Below are 18843 nucleotides of genomic sequence, written 5' to 3' on the forward strand. Positions count from 1 at the left end.
GAAAACCAAAATCCTGAAATAATACACTGAACCACACCTGATCCAGTTGTCATCATCACATGCAAATTATAAAATTACAGATATTTAATCCATGCATGGAGCTGCTGCGTGCTGATGGGTCACAAGTTTGACTTTACATGTCCACAGGTAAAGCATCACAGGTTTATATATATGCGAGGGAAGCTACGGGGCCAAGATGCAGCTTGAATCAGAGCATCAACATACATACTACACACAAAACAATGAGTACTGTGGTGAGGAAGTCATCACCAGTAGTTGTCAGGCCATCAAGGCCGGTTACAAAGAGCGACACCATTAAACTTTCGGCCTTTGACAAGGTTGTCGGAAAAATACCAGCCACAGTGTTGCTTGTGTTTGAAAATCCAATCCATGAGCCGGCCAACACCATAATGAGGGCGTTGTCTGAAACACTTGTCCACTACTATCCTTTTGCTGGTCGCATTGTTGCAGGAATCGATGATGATGGTGAGGAGGATCACATTCTGTGCAATGGCGAGGGCGTGGCATTCATCTCAGCATCTTGCAGCAACTGTGCCTTGAAGGAAGCCATATTCTTAGACCACTCACCATGCGAAAGGGCGCTGCTACAGGAGCTGGCCATCTACTACCCTGCAAAGGGCTGTGGCCCCGCTGATCCTTTGTTGCTGATGCAGGTGACAGAGTTCTCCTGCGGTGGATTTGTTCTCGGGGTTACCTGGAACCACCTTATCGCTGACGGCGCTGGGATGGCTCAGTTCTTGCAGGCCGTTGGTGAGCTTGCCCGTGGGTTGTCTTCACCGTCTATCATTCCAGTTAGGTTGGATGATTCACTCCCACGTCTCCCTCCATCCATGGATGATGCGTTACGGCTGGCTATGCTGACTCTTGTTCCATGGCACCTTGCCTACCTTGACATCACTGTCCCCTCGAGATCAATTAACCTCATCAGAGCTGAATTTGGCAGTCGCTTCAATTGCCAGCCATGTACCATGTTTGAGGCTGTCTGTGCAGTATTATGGCAGTGCCGAACCCGTGCAATTATGTCAAATTCAGATACCCCAGCCGTGCTTATGTTCAGCGCCAATGTGCGGAAGCATGTGGGCGCCAAGCCAGGATACTACGGCAATTGCACATCGTGCCAGTTTCTCATGGCACCAAGTGGTACCGTGGCGAGTGCAGATATCTTGGACCTAGTCAAGATGATAAAGCGCGCCAAGGAGGACATACCTCACACATCCATTCTGAATCAATTCAGCAACCTGACGGAAGCCAATAAGGGTCAGATGCCGCAGTTATTTGGTCCACAACTTCGGTACAACGTGTTACTGGTGACATCCTGGCGAAATCTTGGCTTTGAGGATGCTGACTTTGGTAGCGGGAAAGCGGCTAGAGTGACGTCATATGCGGCAGGAAATACGCCGTCGTCTCCAGCCTGCATTGTGTGCCTGCCGTGCCAAGGCGAAGGCGGGGCCAATGTGTCATCGGCCTTTGTCAAGGAGGAGCATGCTCAAGCTTTCCTTCAAGAACTAGCAAAACTCATGTGATTTCCCACCTATCGTGTATGTGCTTTTAATAATCTGGAGGAAGTATGCATCGTTATGCAGCAATAATGTTATCTTATTCGGTGCCCAATCTATATTGTGTTTGTAACAGACTGATATTAAATTATTATAGAATTATTACACTGCTACTAGACACTTTTTTTTAGTCAAACGGTCTAGTAACTTAGATGGACAATTTTAGAATCCGCCGCTATAAATGGTCAGCCATGTCTTTTTACAGAGGCGGTCGTCCGCTTCTGTTGATCGCTTAAAAATAGAGGCCATCTTATCGAGATGTCCTCCTCTAAACTTGAATATTAACAGCTATTAAAAAAGCCTAACACTCTAAGGGGGTGTTTGACAGGGGTCCTCCAAAGGAGGCGGAGCCGTTTACAGGAGTCATCTGGGTCCTGTTTTTTTTATTAAAAAACGGCTCCTCCTATAAAATGTTTATTAGGGCTCCTATAAAAGAGCCGGAGCCAGAGACGAGCCCCACCAAACAGACCCTAAATGTACCGGCTCTAGAAATAGATTAACAGAGGTGGTGCTCTTCACTTCTTAAGGGGTCGTCTCTAAATAGGTACATTAAAATTAATTCATCACTTTTGATATGAAGTCGGATAAAGATGAACTTAATACCAAAATTGTAGAGCTCAACTCGATCCACAGCATTATAGTTCAAAAGTTTTTGGTTAGAAACTTTTTCTAGAGTAAAAAAAAATCATTTTTAGCTGACAAAATTTGAAATTTAGTTTAAGAAATTTTGAATTACATGGTCTACATTGAGGGTACTGCTACAGTACTATCTCGCTAACTAAGAGGTTCTGGAAGAAATCTGCACCATTGATTTTTTTATATGTTTTAAATTAATTAATTAATTAATCTCAGAAAAGAAAAAAATTCTCAAATTAGCTACTCTTCAACGCGGAATGATTTCCACGATGCTGAGAGCTTAAGCGTGTCCCCAGCCTATGGTCCACCGTCTCTCTAGCCCAAAAATCAAAAGATTCAACCTCCAGTTTGGATGCGCCTTCCGAGCACAAAGCAAGTTTCGCGGTCTGCATAGTACGACCCATCGCTGACAAAAGCAAGATAACCGCTTAGCCTACGAAACACCAACCAAGCCATCGAACACCTACGGAGCGAGGAGAACAACTCACCAGTACTCAAGCCCAAGCAAGGCCAACAGATCCACTCACCAAAGAACCTTCAGCAACAACCCCCCTCGCCAAGCGCCAACAGATCCACTCAGTGAAAACCTTTGCACTCAACATCTCATCTCAGCGGCAACAATTGACAACAAGTGAACCTAGGAAAGAATGCATCCCACCTACCGCTTCGACTTATAGGCACAACCCCCCACCACGCGCCTGCCGGGATCGGTGTGATCCTGAAAAAAACGAGGAGCGACTCACCGAAACTTGCAAAAACGCATCCCCTTTCACGCCACCACGCATAACCAACTCCTCAAAAGACGTGCCCATCAAAATACCTCGGGTCCAGTGCTAGTAGCCGAAGGCAGACGTGGCGTCGCTTGGGCCAGGGGGCCTACGGGCTGGAGCTCCGCTCTCCTCCCCCGGTTTTTGTGCTGCTTAGGCCCATCAAGCTGGACCAAACCTCCGAGGGCTACTGTTGGGGGGAATGGCGCCAACCCGGTCGACTCTCGACCACAAGCTGGACCCTCGTCTGCCTTTAGCAGAGTCGCGCGCCCTACTGAGTAGTATCCACGGTGAAGGTTTCCTAACTAACCCTACCAACAGAGGTAACCCCGATCCTATGCAGTTGTAGATCTGACATCGCCCGGCGAGGTCCCCTCGCAGGGGAGACATGACCCTTGTGGAGCCAGATCTACGGCATCTGACGGGGACGATGGTCCCAGCAACGGTGTTCACGGCGTCGTCAACGTGGGTAGTTGTGGGAAGAGCGTGAGAAATGACTATTGTGCCCCCATGCACCTATAAAGAATCGACCCCACTGGTGAGGGCATGATGTAAATTCACTCCACCCCCGGGTGTGATCAATAAATACCTGGTAGGTGGCACTGTAACGATGATGAATTAATGGCCATTTACTCCAGAACTTATCACAACACCTTGTTGTTCTGTTAGCTACCTTTGCTTTTCTTTTTCCCTTGGGCCGGTAACCCTCGGCCTCCTCTGTGTTGATCCCCAACGAGGATATATAGGAGGCTAGGGGAAGCCCCCACAACACTATAGAAGTGTCTCAATCAGGAGCCGCCTCTGCCCAAAAATGCTCTCGTTGCCGACAATCATTATTGTAGTAGTGATAGCCATCGCAACACTACTGGACAGCCATTGTTGCACTGATGTCGACATTCATGGATCTAGGATGCCCAATCCGTCTCATTTTCGCCATAGACCAAGTGAACCGCGAACCGCTACCAATTTCCTGGACAACGTCGGTGAAGAAGAAAGCTGCCCTCGATCTAGAGTTAGGGATTGGAGAAGGGAATGGGGAACAGTTCAGGTAGGGGGGTGGGCTCGTGACGCTATGTGTTTGGATGGGGGCAAAAGGGCCCATAGGCAAATATAGTACTACGTCTGATAGGGCCCAAGGGGCCTTCGGGCGTAGATAGTCGTGTATCTTAAAATTTGGCGCAATTATAATAGGACAAATCTAATTAACCCTTGTTTATATAGTTTGATACAAGACCCCATCCATGCAAGTAGGAGTCCTACTTCAAGTAAAATTCTACACTCAAGTCCTAACAGAACTAGAAATTCTCATAGCACATCTCTCTTAAGCCCGAGTCCGAGCAGGATTTCAGTCACTATACAACAAAGAAAACAATAGACATAATGTTAATGTCTACCCGTGTCGAAAAAAGAATTCTTGATTCGTGCCCCTATACGTTGCATAAGAATGACTTTCTCTCATCCACCATAAAAGAAACAACATTGTTTTATTTGCTTCAGCTTAAGATGCCTACTTTCCAATGTATTCCAGTTTCTGAAATTTACTCCCCAGGTTCCGTTTTATACGGTGACTCTTTGACAAATCATTATTTTATATTATATTGTTTATGCTTATAAACTGATGGTATAATATAATTGCTTACAAATCTAACCACATCAAGTTTCTATTATAATAGTTTAAAATGATTTTGCCACATTATTGGCCAAAGTTTTTAATGTTTAAACCTTGATATGCTTGTGTGCCTTATAAAAGACAGCATAGGCAGTAACTGTCAAGTGTATCACAGGAGATACTGAAATATTGATATTCCCTTTAGAGACTACGTGTATGAGCACCACAAGCTAATAGAGTAATATTTACCAAATTATTATATTTATTCAAGAGGCACCCTTTGTTAAAAAAATAGATGTCAAGCATGTTTTGGAAGATACTGAAATCATTTAGATACCTTTCGAAAATAACCAACTTGATCAGCATCACAAGCTAATAGTATTATATAATGCATACCGAATTATTAATTCAAGTGGCTAGGGACGTGGACGCAGATCAAGAAAGAAATGGCAAGCATGTATTCTTCACGAACTGTCTTGGGATCGAATCAGCTATGGGTTAGATGTGAATCAAAATTCTGATTTCCAGTTGCAGCGAATGTCACAAGGGTCGTAACAACATGGAACTTGGACGTCCAATCAATCAGCGTCAGCGACCCAAAGAAAGTGCATTGAAATAATAAATAGTATGGATGGTCCTTTAACATTGTAATTTTTCCCTTGAAACTCATGTTTACCTACTTGGTGTACATATATATCATAGCATGATATGAATGTAGATCGTGAACAGGGGAAGAGTAATGCAGTACAATAGGTGTCATACATGTTGCAGCAGTAAATATATTGCTAACACCTAAAGTGCTTTGAATACAAGTGGTTAACGCTACTTATTGTGGAGATATGTATATACTTTGAATTGGTCATTGACGCAAACAATGCCGAACCTCGAACTCTACTGACTGAGTTAGCGTCCAGATCAAGTTTTGCATATTATTTTTCTCCATGCGTGCAGCAACACTTGTATTTAATGAAACTGACTGAACCTATTGATTCATTAATCAAATACATGAAGCATGTGAATAGGCTAATCATCCTAAAGCTCATATGCCTGCACTCTCACTAGTACACAGACTATCTTTACTGGCGGCACTTTTCTTATTTTTACTGCGGTTTTTACCAACTACCAGTGTGAAAATCAGTAAACCTTACTGGCGTCGCCTAAGAACCGCCACTACAAATATTTACACCGACGGATTTCTTAAGAAAATTGCCATAAATGATGTTTCAAAAATTAGAAATCGCGCTAAAAATAGCAAAAAATTTTGTAATTGGGAGAGGCCCAAACTAGGCATCCACACCCAATTTCAATAAATTCATGGAAGTTACAGTATCCGAGAACCGAACTCACGACCTCACAGCTCACGCGATACACCGCTTATCACTGCACCCCAAAGTCCCTAGTTACTGAGCAATACAAATAAGCCTGCAGCATTTACTCCATAAGATTTTGAAAGGGAGATTTGGGGCCCTAACCTAATTCTGATGAAAAAAGTTTCAACTACAAATTTTTAAATCTCGTCAAGATCTAGAACTTTAATTTTGACCATTTTTTCCATCCGAGGTCATTTAATAAATTTTGAAAATATGAATATTAAAATCATTAATCTTAAAACATAATTTTGGAGCCCTAAATTATTTCAAATGAAAAAATAATCATCTAAAAAGTTGTAGATATCAAATGAATATTTTGTTCAGACCATGTATCAATCCGAGATCATTTGAAAACTTCAAATAAATTAATTTGTAGTGGCAGTAGGTTAAGAAAACCGCCAGTATAAATATATTTTTACTAGCTATTTTCTTAAGGCTACCACTTGTAGAAATCATGGCTTAGGCTCACAATTTCATTTCTACAGGCACCCTTACATTATAAACCACCAGTAAAAAAATGTAGAAAGCATCAACAAGAATCATTTTTGTTCTAGTGTCTAACCCACCTTAATTCACATGGGTTAGGAGAAATTGGGATGAAAAATAGTTTATTTTTCACCCTAATCGATCCCAATACATCTGGATTGAGACGAACTTGAGTATAGGCATGATTTTGCACAGATCAAACATTGTTTCGATGTTGAGCCTTTGCATGATTTATTTCCATACTTGTCTGCCCATTGGGCTGCATTAAAATATTAAAATTATAAAATGATGTGTTGGAACCCTTGTTCTGGGATAAATTTTTATATGCCCTTTTTGTTTTTTGTTTTATTCTATTTATTTAAAATTTCACTCCATTTTTGGAAAAATTTGGTGACCTATTCCATAACCTGTGTGAAGGAAACAATTCAATTTAATTCATACATCACATTGCTTTGTTTAAACCAACAATAAAGTGACCCCTCAATTGAAGACACACATTAATTTTTATGTTCATGGATCATCCATGGTTTGCACGATGACTCCGTGTTTTATTGAGTGAAGCTTTGATCGACTAAGGCAGTTCCAACTTAGAAACTAAAAGAGAGTTTCTATATTTATCAAGTCATGTTACACTGCACATTGAATCCATATTCTCAATTAATGGTTTTTTTAAAACAAATTTGGTCCAATCACTTCTCTTCTTTCTCCTATCATCTACGAATCACACCTCTTCATATATCTTGGCTCCCGTATAGATATAGTTTCTTTTCTAGGAAATCATTTTCTTATCCCTCAGCTCTCTTCCTTAATTGCAGTGAAACATCACTCTTAAACCTTGGAGCAAACCTACATGGTTTAATTCTTTAGGAGCATGGCACATAGCTCTATTTCTATACAAATGATTATCCAATATGTGCCAAAGTCCAAATTGTAGATAATTTTCTCCGAATACCATCTATGAAAATGATTCTCAGATTCATGTGATGTCATCTTTCAAAGTGATATTTTGACTTTAAAGTCAACATGCATGTCTCCTACATGTATTATATGCTTGTATGCACAAATTTAGAGGGAGTTTATTCTACAAGTTGGATGCTTTGCGACTAACACCATTTCAAGCTTATCTTGTGTGTAGTAGTCTGATTGCAAGGAAAATGGAGTCCCCGGAGAAAAACATCATGCTTTCAAAATCCACCACCCATTACTAGTGGTGATAATCCGATTGGTTTCTACATGTGGTAATCCTAAACCGATATCATTATGTTGATTGCAATTTGGTATTTATATGCTTTCCTCATGCATTATATAAATTAAACTCCCTTGTACATTAATTTGCCAATTATGCATATGCTTTTACATTCACCATATGTATGCTATATTTAGTGGGAGCTTAGACTATGTAATGTGTGAGTCAAGTTTTATGATCAATTCCACTCCACATACAAAGGATCACAAAAATTTGACCCTTCCTTGTGCTACTAATGTCTTCCTTTTCAGTGTTTGATTCCAAAGGGGGAGAAATTATAGGACCAAAAGCAAGCCCAACCCATAATAACACCATATCCACAATTTTAAAATTTGATCGTTATACAAGTGGAAACATTCAATTGGTATCAAGCTACAAGTGGTTTTGGTTAAGGGAAAATCAAAGGGGAGAACCTTATTTGGGAATGGTCCGAGAAAGGGAGGAAAGTGGATTATGCAGTTAGGGGGAGGCTTAAGTCCATAATACCACTCAGGGACATTTGCAAGGGCAAGATAAGTTTCCAAAGATCCAAACAAGTGTTATCTTCTTAACAACATATAATCTTGCCGTTGCATTGCATCCTAGAAAGTATATAGGTTTTAAATTTAGAAATTGTCATTTTTTGCTTGTTTTAGTCGTGTTATCATCAAACACCAAAAAGGGGGAGATTGTAAGGAAAATGGACCCTTGGCCCATTTAGTTTAGATTTTGGTGTTTGATGATCAACATGACCAAGTTAGGCTAATGAATTTGCATGTGTTTATTTTATAGTGCAATAGGATGCAAACATGGATTGGACCAAGATTGGAACATGAAGAATATGATCAACACTCAAAGGAAGATGCTAGAGCATGTGTGATCAACCTAAAAGTGAAGCTAGGAGTCCAAGACGCGAAGATGAAGAAGCCCAGAAAAAGGATCGTGAAGAAACGTCAAAGGGCAAAGCTGCAGTTGGCATCGGACAGGACTGTGTGCACCGGACAAGGTGGCACCGTACAACCACTGTGCACCGGACAGGGCACCGCCCTATTTTTTCAACGCGGCACACTTTCGTATTTTGGCCATAACTTTTAGCTCCGAACTTCAATCTTGATGATCTTGAACTTTTCGAAAAGCTAATGAAAAGCTCTATAGTTTTGAACTGGTGGAAATTGAGTTGGAGCAGCCCAGAGGGCACTGTACATGGTGGCACCGGATAGGGCACCGCCCTATTTTTCCAGAGACTGTGGAAATCGAGTTGGAGGAGCCCAGAGGGCACCGGACAAGCTGGCACCAGACATGCACAGTGCTCCAACGGTCGGATATCAGTGGCATAATGGCTACCTGACGTAGCAGGCACCAGACTATCCGGTGACCACGCAGTGAGCTGCACCTTGCCTCCAACGACTAGTTTCTCATTGGGGGCAATATATCACCTCCAACCGGCCATTTGAGGTGTGAGGGAGCAAGAGAAAGGTAGAGGGGTGTTCCTACAGCATATTTGTGCTCTCCACATGCATAGGGCTTAAAATCACTTGGTGATTAGCGTAGGTGTTTTACGAAGTGCTTAGGTTAGTTAGACCATGCTCATATGCGCTTTCTCTAGGCTAAGTTCTAGTTGCTAGTTTCGTTTGCATACCTCTCAACCAAAGATTCTTGCACACACCGTGCTTGTACTCGTGCGGGGCTTATAGTCTTATGAGATTACACCAACCGTGCTTGTGGTGTGGCTGCCACTATGTACTAAAGGGAACAAGGCCGCGGCGATTCGGCCGAAAGCTTGATAGTAAAGATGGCGGGAAGCGATCCGGGAGAGGCTTGCTGGAAGACACACTGGAGACCCACTTGCGCGTGGGGAAGGCCCTGGGTTATCCACGGAGTTACCAGACCGGGAGCTTGACCCTTGCGAGGGTGTTGACGGTAGTTAACACTCATCATAAACTGTCAATATAACTTGTACAAATGCATGAAAATGATCACCAATAAAGGTTTAGGGGTTTAAACTAATAAATTCCACGAGTTTTTTGGTGAATCTGTGTTTTTAGCAGGATTTATTCAGAAAACGAGCAAGGTTGACCCAATCGTCAGAGCAAATCACGTTTGTCCGCGACGAAACTGACTTAGGAAGACTCTGGAATCATCTAGAAGACAATGCACCACGATCGGACCCGAAAGGCCACTAGGTGGGGCCGGCTGGCCCCACCTGTAGGTCGGCCAGCCTATGGGCCCCACATGTCAGCCTCCGCTTCGAATGTCGGTTCTCCACCACCTCCTAGGTTCAATCTATGCCGTTGCTCAAGGTCATTTCGTATCAACGGTTTAGATTTGACGTTGCCATGGATTTATGGGCCCACAGGACCCTTGGTTCCCCCTATAAATAGCTCCCCATACCACCTCCTTCACGGAATCCTCCTGCATTCAATCCTCCATCAAAAGAGAAGAAGAAGAACCTCAAAGCTCCACAAATATTTTATAGACATAGCTAGCAAAGTTAGATCTAGAGAGAGGCAAGCTTTTCGCTTGGATTCCTGATCTTGTCAAGAGCGTAGCTTGGTAAAGCCACTTGTATCCTCTCTTGTATCCTTCATTATTCATATGTTTGCTACATTTGCTATGACATTGTTCTAAATATTATTCATGTTCTTAGTTATTATGTTCATAGTTTACTTTGATTATATGCTCAGTATTGCTAGAATTATCATTATGTTTATGCATAAGTTCGCAAAGCGCTCACTCTTATGCACGTGTGGGGTGAGTGGTCGATATTGTGTAAGCGTAGTGCTTATACGTTGTTTACCTGTGGATGTACATTCCAGATCGTGTGGTAGATCGTGGGGTGACAACCTCGTTGAGTCCTTTGTAGTCCACCTCCTGATTTTATAGGCCAAGTAGGACGCGGTTGCGATGGAAGTCAGGCTCTGTTCTTGATCTTCCTTAGTAATGTGCCTTATGTGTAGATATGAAGTTAGTCTTAGCCATGATTATTAAGTATAATTGCACAGTCAATGAATACTTTGACTTGTAATTAAGAATAACTTAGGATTTAGTCTCTATTGTATCTACTTAATCTTGCTATTGCTATCATAAGGAGTACTCTGAGTCTTACATTTATTATATATATATTATCCTATATCTTGATTTACCCTTGTTTAGAGTAGAAGGTTGGTTGGTTCATTCATCATAAATATAAGTTATCAATATATTTCCTTTGCCAGTCCTTACTTAAGGTAAAAATATAAATAACGATACCTGAGGTGCTACAACGGTATATCTGTGCGCTTGCAGAATTCTTTATATATAATATATTTTCTCAATCACAATTACAAGAGTATCTAAGAAATACCAATAGAGGGATTCCTTGCGAGGGGCTCCAACGAGGACTAGGGAAAAGGTTGAGCGCTTCTCGATACCTTGGTAAAAATACTGGACTCGTCGATGGAAGTTTACATCTCTACCTCATCTTTAGCTTCTGCATTTATATTTCCACCTTAGTTGTATGCTTTACCTTTCCTATCTTAGTTGATAGGCTAGTTGATAGGATTAGAATCTAGATTGCATAACTCTTTTTACTGTAGAGATAGCAACACATTAGCAAAACAGTTGTTGCATATTTAGATAGTTTATTTATTTGAATAGGTTTTGCTAAGGTGAAAAATTAGAAGTCATAGTTAGAAGTAGATTTTTAAGTTGTCTAATTCACATGCACTCTTAGGCGTCACGGTCCTTACAACCTAAACCTACACATAAGTTTGGAATTTAAAATCGCCCAGTAAAACCATCAGGTCTGGGAGCATTATCAGAAGGCATTTCCTTGAGAGCAGTCCAAACTACATCTTCAGAGAAAGGACTGTCCATGTTCATCAGAGCAGCTGTGGAAAATTCAACCGGTCGAGACCAATGGAGAAATCTCGGTCCTCGGCCATCCCAATCAGATTATGATAAACATAGCAAGTAGCCTGGGCTTTCTCATTATGGTCTGTGAGAACTGCATCATTGTCCATGATCTTAGGGATAAAAATCTTCCTCTTACTGTGCTTAGCATACAATCTGAAGAAGCCGAGTATTTTCATGATCCCTTTGTTTAATCAACTCAATACTCTTCCGCAGTCTACTAATTATTCATAGCAACGAGGAGAGAACAAGGCTGTGCTTCTTGAGCATGAATCTTAATGCCAATTCATCATTGGCCAGCACACGAAAAGCCCTGAGCAATCTCCTGTTGATGGACGATCTCTCGAGCCATTAAAAGCTGAGTCCTGATGTGTCCAACTTTTTTCTGACTCCAACTTTGTAGGCCATGAGCCAACTCCTTCAGTTTAAAGGAGAGGCTCTCGGCTGGGCATGTCTTTGGCTGAACCGAAGTCCAAATCTGGGAGACCTCATCTGAAAAACCAGCAATAGAGGGCCAAAAATACTAAAAGTGGAATCTCCCTTTAATATGAATTAATTAAGTCTTTCAGCCCCAATAACAAGAGGCAATGATCAGAGTCTTCAGTAGATGAACTCTGCAGAAGGGAGTATGGAAAGAACTGTACCCAATCCACTGAAACAAAGTCTCTGTCAAGTTTTTCAAGCGTTGGAGAAATTTGTTCGCTAAACCAAGTGAATATTCGACCAATCAACGTGAGTTCCTTCGTAGCAATATCATGAATACAACACCAAAATCTTCCCACCGTAGCTCTATTAATATTGTTATTGTTCTTATCCTCAGCCCGGTAGATTAAATTGAAATCACCGGCCACTAACCAGGGACCCGGACATTGAGGACCATCTGTAGTCTGTGGACCATAAACACGTTAACCATCAAGGCTATCCATGTGGGGCGTCAAACTGAACTGAAACAGAGAATTGATCCACCCGTGTCCGAAGTGCAGAACCAATCCTCTCATAGTCTCATGCCAACAAATCAGAATCCCACAACTAGCTTAATTAGCTGCCAGGAATACATAGTGTGAAAGGGCCAGTCCCAAGATCGAGAGCAGGAAACGCGGCGACACATGACCCATCTCCTTTGATTGGGTTCACCAAAGAACGAACAGAGTTCTGTCGCGCGCTGTTGAATTTAACCTGCCGGACATTCCAAAATATAATGTTTGCAGGATCCATAAGAATCACACAAAGCCCAAAGGCACTTTCCTTAGACAGGGCCCAAGCCCAACCAAAGAGGGCAGCCAACGCCCTTACCTGAGAAACAGAAAGCGGATTTTGGAAGACCTTGGCATAGTCATCCAACGCCTGCTTTTCAATAGCTTCCTCCTCAGAGGTTACTCCAAGGGAACGCATCGCCCATCGTTTGGGAGGCTCGCCTCGGGCGGCAGTGATTCAACACCCACGCCAGCTGACCTTTTACATCTTCTTGTTCTAACAGGAGGGGTGGTACCTCTACCTGCGTAAAGAGATTTTGACGTAGCTAGTGCCCGGTCGTCCGGATGCAGCTCTCGCGCCATGCGCTCGTGCCCGCGCTCGATGCAGCTCCCTCGTCCCGCACTCATCCTGCTCCGGATGCGGCGTCCGTTTGGACGGAGTTCCCGCGCCCGCACTCGACACAACTCTACTCCCCATCATGCCTGATGCGCCGCGCCCGCGCCCATCTCTCTCCCCATCCTACCCGATCCACCTCGGCATCCCGTCCCCGCTGTTCCGGCGTCTACGGCCTCCATCTTCGCCGTAGCTGCCCGCCTTCTATGTGTCACTGCTCGGGCAGAAGCACAACCACCAACGGCTTTGGCTTCCTCCACACCTACATCTAGATCTACTTTTGCAACACTAAGATGAAACAATTGCAACATTTGTCTGAAACGGATAAAACATTTAGAACATACACTTGCAATATAACTATTGCAACATATGAAACATCCAAATAAAACACTTGCAATATACCTATGAAACAAATAAAACATTTTAAAAAAAACTCTTGCAACATACGAGTATAGCCATTGCAACATATGCAACATCCGAATCTACCTTCGCAACATCCACATGAAACACTTGCAACATACCTCCGAAACATCTCGAACATACATTTGCAACATGCATTTTCAACACAACCTAGCGTGGGCGGCGCGGCGAACTAACGCTGTGGACGTGGCCATGACAGCGGATGGCGGCACCCAAAATGGTTGAGGTCCCTAACGCGGTGGAGGTGGTTGCGGCAGGCGGATGGAGTGGCTACTTATTCAACAGCGGATGGAGCGGCCTCAGCGGGCGAAACGAATTCGCGCGGTGTAGTTGAGGCGGCAAATCCGAGCGGTGCAGATGGAGACGGACATGGCGGTCAGGGCGTGTGGCGCGGGGGGGAGTGAGTGGAGCGTGCAGCACGAGGCGTTCGGACGGAAGGACGCCCTAATTGTATCATTATCGAATAGATTTAGATCTTCTTTTCCGAATTTTGGGCACCGACAGAAGAGCATCTATCACCTTTGTCACCGTCGAGAAGAAAAGAGACTTAGAAGACAGAGGAGTATTGGGTGCCATCATGTTGAACAAGCGACATATGGAGGAGAGACCGTAGATTCGAGCATCTCCAAGAGTTCCCTAAATCCCTTCCTAATCCTTGATTTTTAGAAAGATAAGAAAAAATCCCTCTCCAACAACTCCTTATACTTCCTCTTAAAATTTACACACTTTGGAAATCCACCCCCCTTCCGCGTAACTTTGCGCGGCTCCTCCATCGCGCGGATACTGCTTTCCCGTGCGTATCGATCGGTCAATCTAAAGGTGGAAGGGTGTAGGAAAAATAATAAATAGGAAAGAGTTCCTGATGCAAATATATGAGAGAATATATAAAAGTGGTTACGATAATTTAGAAATAATATAGGATTCCTGATGTAAAATTGTCTTCTATATTTTAGGAGTGGATTATTAAAAACTCTTGGAGATGGTCTTATTTTTTCATCCTAATACCTTTTAAAGAGTTGCAAAATTACATGTTTTTAGGAGAGAAAAAAATAGGATATGCTCTTAGCTCTTGGGCGAGAATACACTCGCGGGGAGGCTGCAAATCTTGACCCCAGGCCAACAACAGATTAGGAGGGGGAGGTGGGATTAGGATTTAGGAGAGATTGGCTGTACACTATGTGTGTCAGCCCAAGACAGCAAAACATCTCCAGCCTCCGAGCCAACAGCAGATGGGCCAAGCCCTATACGAGTCAGCCCATTTCCAAGGATTGCAATAGAGCAGAGCACAAGATCTCAGAACAGGGCACCGCAAGTGGACCGACCGTCAGAACTCAGAAGCCATATTATAATAATAAATAGCCAGTCCGCCCGCGCAATGCGCGGGGCAAGTTGAGTATAGCAATCGGCACAGCATTAGACGGCTGTGTATACGAAACAAAGAATTATAAAAGCTTCAAGTTACATGGTTGTTCCATACGTACACGGAAGAAGCAATGAAATTTAGACAATTTGTTACAACGTCAAATGTTTCGCAGCTGCATTAAAAAGAATGAAAGTTGGAGAACCTGTGTTTAAACCAAATGTTTGGCACGTGCACTAAAATGTAAGAGGGAAAGGTAGTGTTGATAGGGAATCAATTTGATCAGCAACGGCTGTGGGACGGTTTGTCTGTATGTGCTTCATTACGTTGTTCCTTATTGGGAGAGCAGAGTCAGAAAATGCAAGCGATGGATGTAAACATAAGTAAACAACATAAGAAAATGTGAGATTAGACTGTTGTAACATGGAAAAGATGTCTTTTAACCATTGTGCAATGTGCCAGTCATCTGGGAAATGCATATTCTATTATTGTTGGCACACATAATGCAGCTTTCTTTCTGTTTAGGTACCTGAACATGTGGATCTATTTTCTCTGAATAAGTAGCCGTGCAACACAATTGCAACAAAGTACAGCAGGCAAAAGAAAGTTGGTACAATTCCTACTGACTGAAAACAAAATAAGATTTTTGAATGTTATTGCCTTTCAGCCGGTAAGAACTAAACTATCTGCACAGAATTGATCCTTGTGAAAATGGGGTGTGAATTTAAGCAATACATGGCCCACAAATGGTATTAAATGCGTTGAATACCAGAAATGCTTGCAGAATAGAAAAATTGTGTGAAAAGGACATATTGTACCGGTACTTACCTTGGCAGTATCAAACAAATTCGTAACATAAATATGTAAATACCCTGGAAGCCAAAGAAAATCATTGTCAGCTGCATGGATGATCTACAGCATAAGGCAAGAGAGAAATATGTATATTTAGGATGTCGTACAGCTTATCTTTTATTGGGTCTATTAGCTGGTTGGTTTCTGGGCTGATAAGCCCGGCTAGTGCTAGTTTGTTGTGAGAGGAAAACACTGTTAGCTGGTTGATAAGCCCTGGCTGAAACCAACAAGCGAACAGGCTGATTGTTAGCTGAGTAGTTGAGTGGCATAATTTGGTGCCATTATGTCCTACAGCCTATACCTGTAATGCAGATCCGAAAGGTAAACTCAACCACATTTTTCAATGGCATGAAAATAGAGTCCGTGGCATTATGGTTGTGCGTGTTGTAATAGAGCCTAAAGTTCACAGTGGCCAGCGAAAAATGGGAATGAACGGCTTGCCTCTGGCAGTTACAAAGATGATATGAGAATCCCTTGGAAGCCAAAGAATTGTCAGCTTCATTTAAGATCTACAGCATAAGGCAATTTCTTAACTTAAACATTTAAAAGAATTATGAGGACTTTAATATAGCCTAATGTTATGAGAAGAAATACTGGCGCCTTGAACTTTAGTCGGTAACAGACCAGTAGTTGTTGGGGCTCCATTAAATATTAAATATTAAATATTAAGTTTCGTTGATCATAGGTACTCAAACAATAGCAGTTGGGAAACAACAACATTAATAGTGGGCAATGAAAATATACAGCTACCTGCTATTTTATATCCTTTATTACAGAAGAACAATGCTGAGAAGAAGAAGGTATAAATATTTTGAGCCACACCCAAGATGGATTTAAAACAAATTAAAAAGGCTCAAAGATCTGTGGACAAAAAATACATCATCTGGAAAAGATAAGCAGACTCCCCGGAGCAGTGTGGAGAGAAGTTTGAGAAGCAAGAAGAGAGAAGGCTCTGCACATCTGGTAGGATGCTGGAAATATTTGGCGGTTCCATATTTTATACACCTGTATAATTGGTAACATGCAAATCATACCCAACATGAATTAGGAAATTAATAAAGATCTTGCATGTACAAAACCAAAATTGAGCAGTTACCAAATTAGCAATCCGAAGCAAGTGCAACAGCCAATTAGGCATCACGTATGAGAGATGCATACGGTCGTTGACAAACGCGACATCTTCAGCGGCATTAAGTCGAACACCATAGCTGCACGGAAATGTCTGAGTACGCTGGATCTGCTGTCGCCGGAGTCCTGGCGCGCACCGGCAGCAGGTGTGCCGCTAGGGTTTTCCCACGGCGGGGCTCCCGCACTGCGTCGGGCCGCTCGCCCCTGCCCTGGACGCCGCAACGGAGGCCTTCCGCGTTGGAGGACTCGACGCGTGGGCCTCCCGCGCCGATGCGCCAGAGCCTGGCCGCCTACCGCTGGGTGAGATAGGAAGAGAAGGGAGGAGGAGGCCCACCGCGCCGCGCTAGACGGCGGCCGCAGGCATGGCCTGCTCGGCCGCGCCGTTCTAGGAGGCGGAGAGGGGGAGAGAGGCGAAGGGGAGGGAGCGGGGCGAGGTCCTTTTTTTCTCCGTAGAAGACGAGGCCGAAGGGATGGAGCCTAGGAGAGGAGGACGAAGGGATGGGGAGGACGGGGCCGCGCCGTCGATTCCAGAAGCGTGGACGCGTGCACGGTGCCGGACGGCGCCGGGGGCAGCACTGTTCATCTACAGGGATTTTTGAGAGGGGAGGTGGTATACAGCATTAACTGATATGCGTCATTATCGTCGTACTTTTTCGGTCAATGAATAATATTTTTGTTTCACGACAAATAGCCAAAGGTATTTTTAGTCATGGCTTATCAGTCAAGCGAACAGAGCAATGGTAGATAGGAGCCAGCGTGGTCGAGCGGTCTCCGTCACAGGATGATCCGTTGCACTCGAGGAAGCCAATGGTAATGCCTCGGATTGCGGTTAATAAGCATGTTGATGTTGTTTTATAATAAGAGAGAAACAATGTACCATGCTAAATAAGTTTGAGTTAATAGAAATCATCAAAGCAAAACTCGAGAGTCAGAAAACACTTCCTGAGATGCCACGGAGGGAATCGAGCCCGCCAAGCTTGCCGCGCCCTCCGCCATGCACGCTGGGATGGCTGCAACTCCTTGCGTAGTCGCTCAGAACCAGCAGAGACCCAATTATATTATGGCCATGTCTCTATCCCATCGCGTGCGCAACCGCAGCTGCCTCCGTCGCAGCGCGACCTTCTCGCATCCGTTGCCCACATAAATAGAGGAGGCAGACAGCGGGCAACGGAGCCCAGGCGCCAGTCGGGAAAAAAAATTGGGTGGATCCTATCCACCGTGCCTCTATGTATACATGCCTCTCTCTGTATACATGTCATGTATAGTTGCCACGTATCCGATCAACACGATCCAATAGCGCATGGTGGAGGCGAAAAAACAGCGGGCGTGGGAGGCCACTGAAACCGCATGCGGAGCCTCCGAGGAATCTGCTAGATACGCTGTTAGATCGTATTGACCGGACACGTGGAAGGGAGGCACGATGAATACAGTTTTGACCCAATTTGTTTCTGCCGGTCGGCCCAACAGAACCGAAAGCCCACTCGGCCTTCCTTCTCGGTGTCAACGAGGCCGTGCTTTTCCTGCTGAATCAGAACGTGACGTGGGGACACCATTGACGTGCATGCTCGGTTTTACTTGCACCATGTAAATGAGCGATCTTGGACTCATCTTGACTGTCTTGCATCTGTGGTCCATTTTTTCCCATTATTATATACAGTATTTGAAAAAGATAAGGCAGTTGAACTATAAAGAATTTCCTCAAATTTCTGGTATACCCTCCGAATTAAATTTATACTTGGTTCCTAGCCCATCAAATTTAGGTTCTGGCCTACGACTTAGGTTCGTGCTATTAGCTTCTTTTAATTTTTAACGGTTATATCTAGATGAATGAATAGATCTCATTATTTTCAAGCACCATAATTTTCTCTTAGGGGCCGTTTGGATCCTTTCATTTTGTAGAAATTAGAATCTACTTAATGAATTAGGCTATTTGGC

The 18843-nt window shown here is 43.4% G+C and overlaps 1 protein-coding gene and 1 long non-coding RNA gene across 2 annotated transcripts; one reads left to right on the top strand and one right to left on the bottom strand.

Annotated features, from left to right (window-relative positions):
- The first annotated feature begins 242 nt into the window (after nucleotides 1-242).
- LOC136489248 (acyl transferase 15-like) lies at nucleotides 243-1544 on the top strand. Its single transcript, XM_066485938.1, has one exon. The coding sequence runs from the start codon at nucleotides 243-245 to the stop codon at nucleotides 1542-1544; it is 1302 nt and encodes a 433-aa protein (XP_066342035.1).
- Nucleotides 1545-14497: 12953 nt separating this feature from the next.
- LOC136485286 (uncharacterized) lies at nucleotides 14498-17971 on the bottom strand. The gene is made up of 3 exons (XR_010766391.1): nucleotides 16877-17971; nucleotides 15888-16785; nucleotides 14498-15800 (listed from the first exon to the last, which is right to left on the bottom strand). It is a non-coding gene; the product is annotated as an uncharacterized lncRNA (long non-coding RNA).
- Between the last annotated feature and the right edge of the window lie 872 nt (nucleotides 17972-18843).

This window comes from Miscanthus floridulus, chromosome 10, assembly GCF_019320115.1.
Source record: "Miscanthus floridulus cultivar M001 chromosome 10, ASM1932011v1, whole genome shotgun sequence".
In the NCBI taxonomy this organism is placed as follows: domain Eukaryota; kingdom Viridiplantae; phylum Streptophyta; class Magnoliopsida; order Poales; family Poaceae; genus Miscanthus; species Miscanthus floridulus.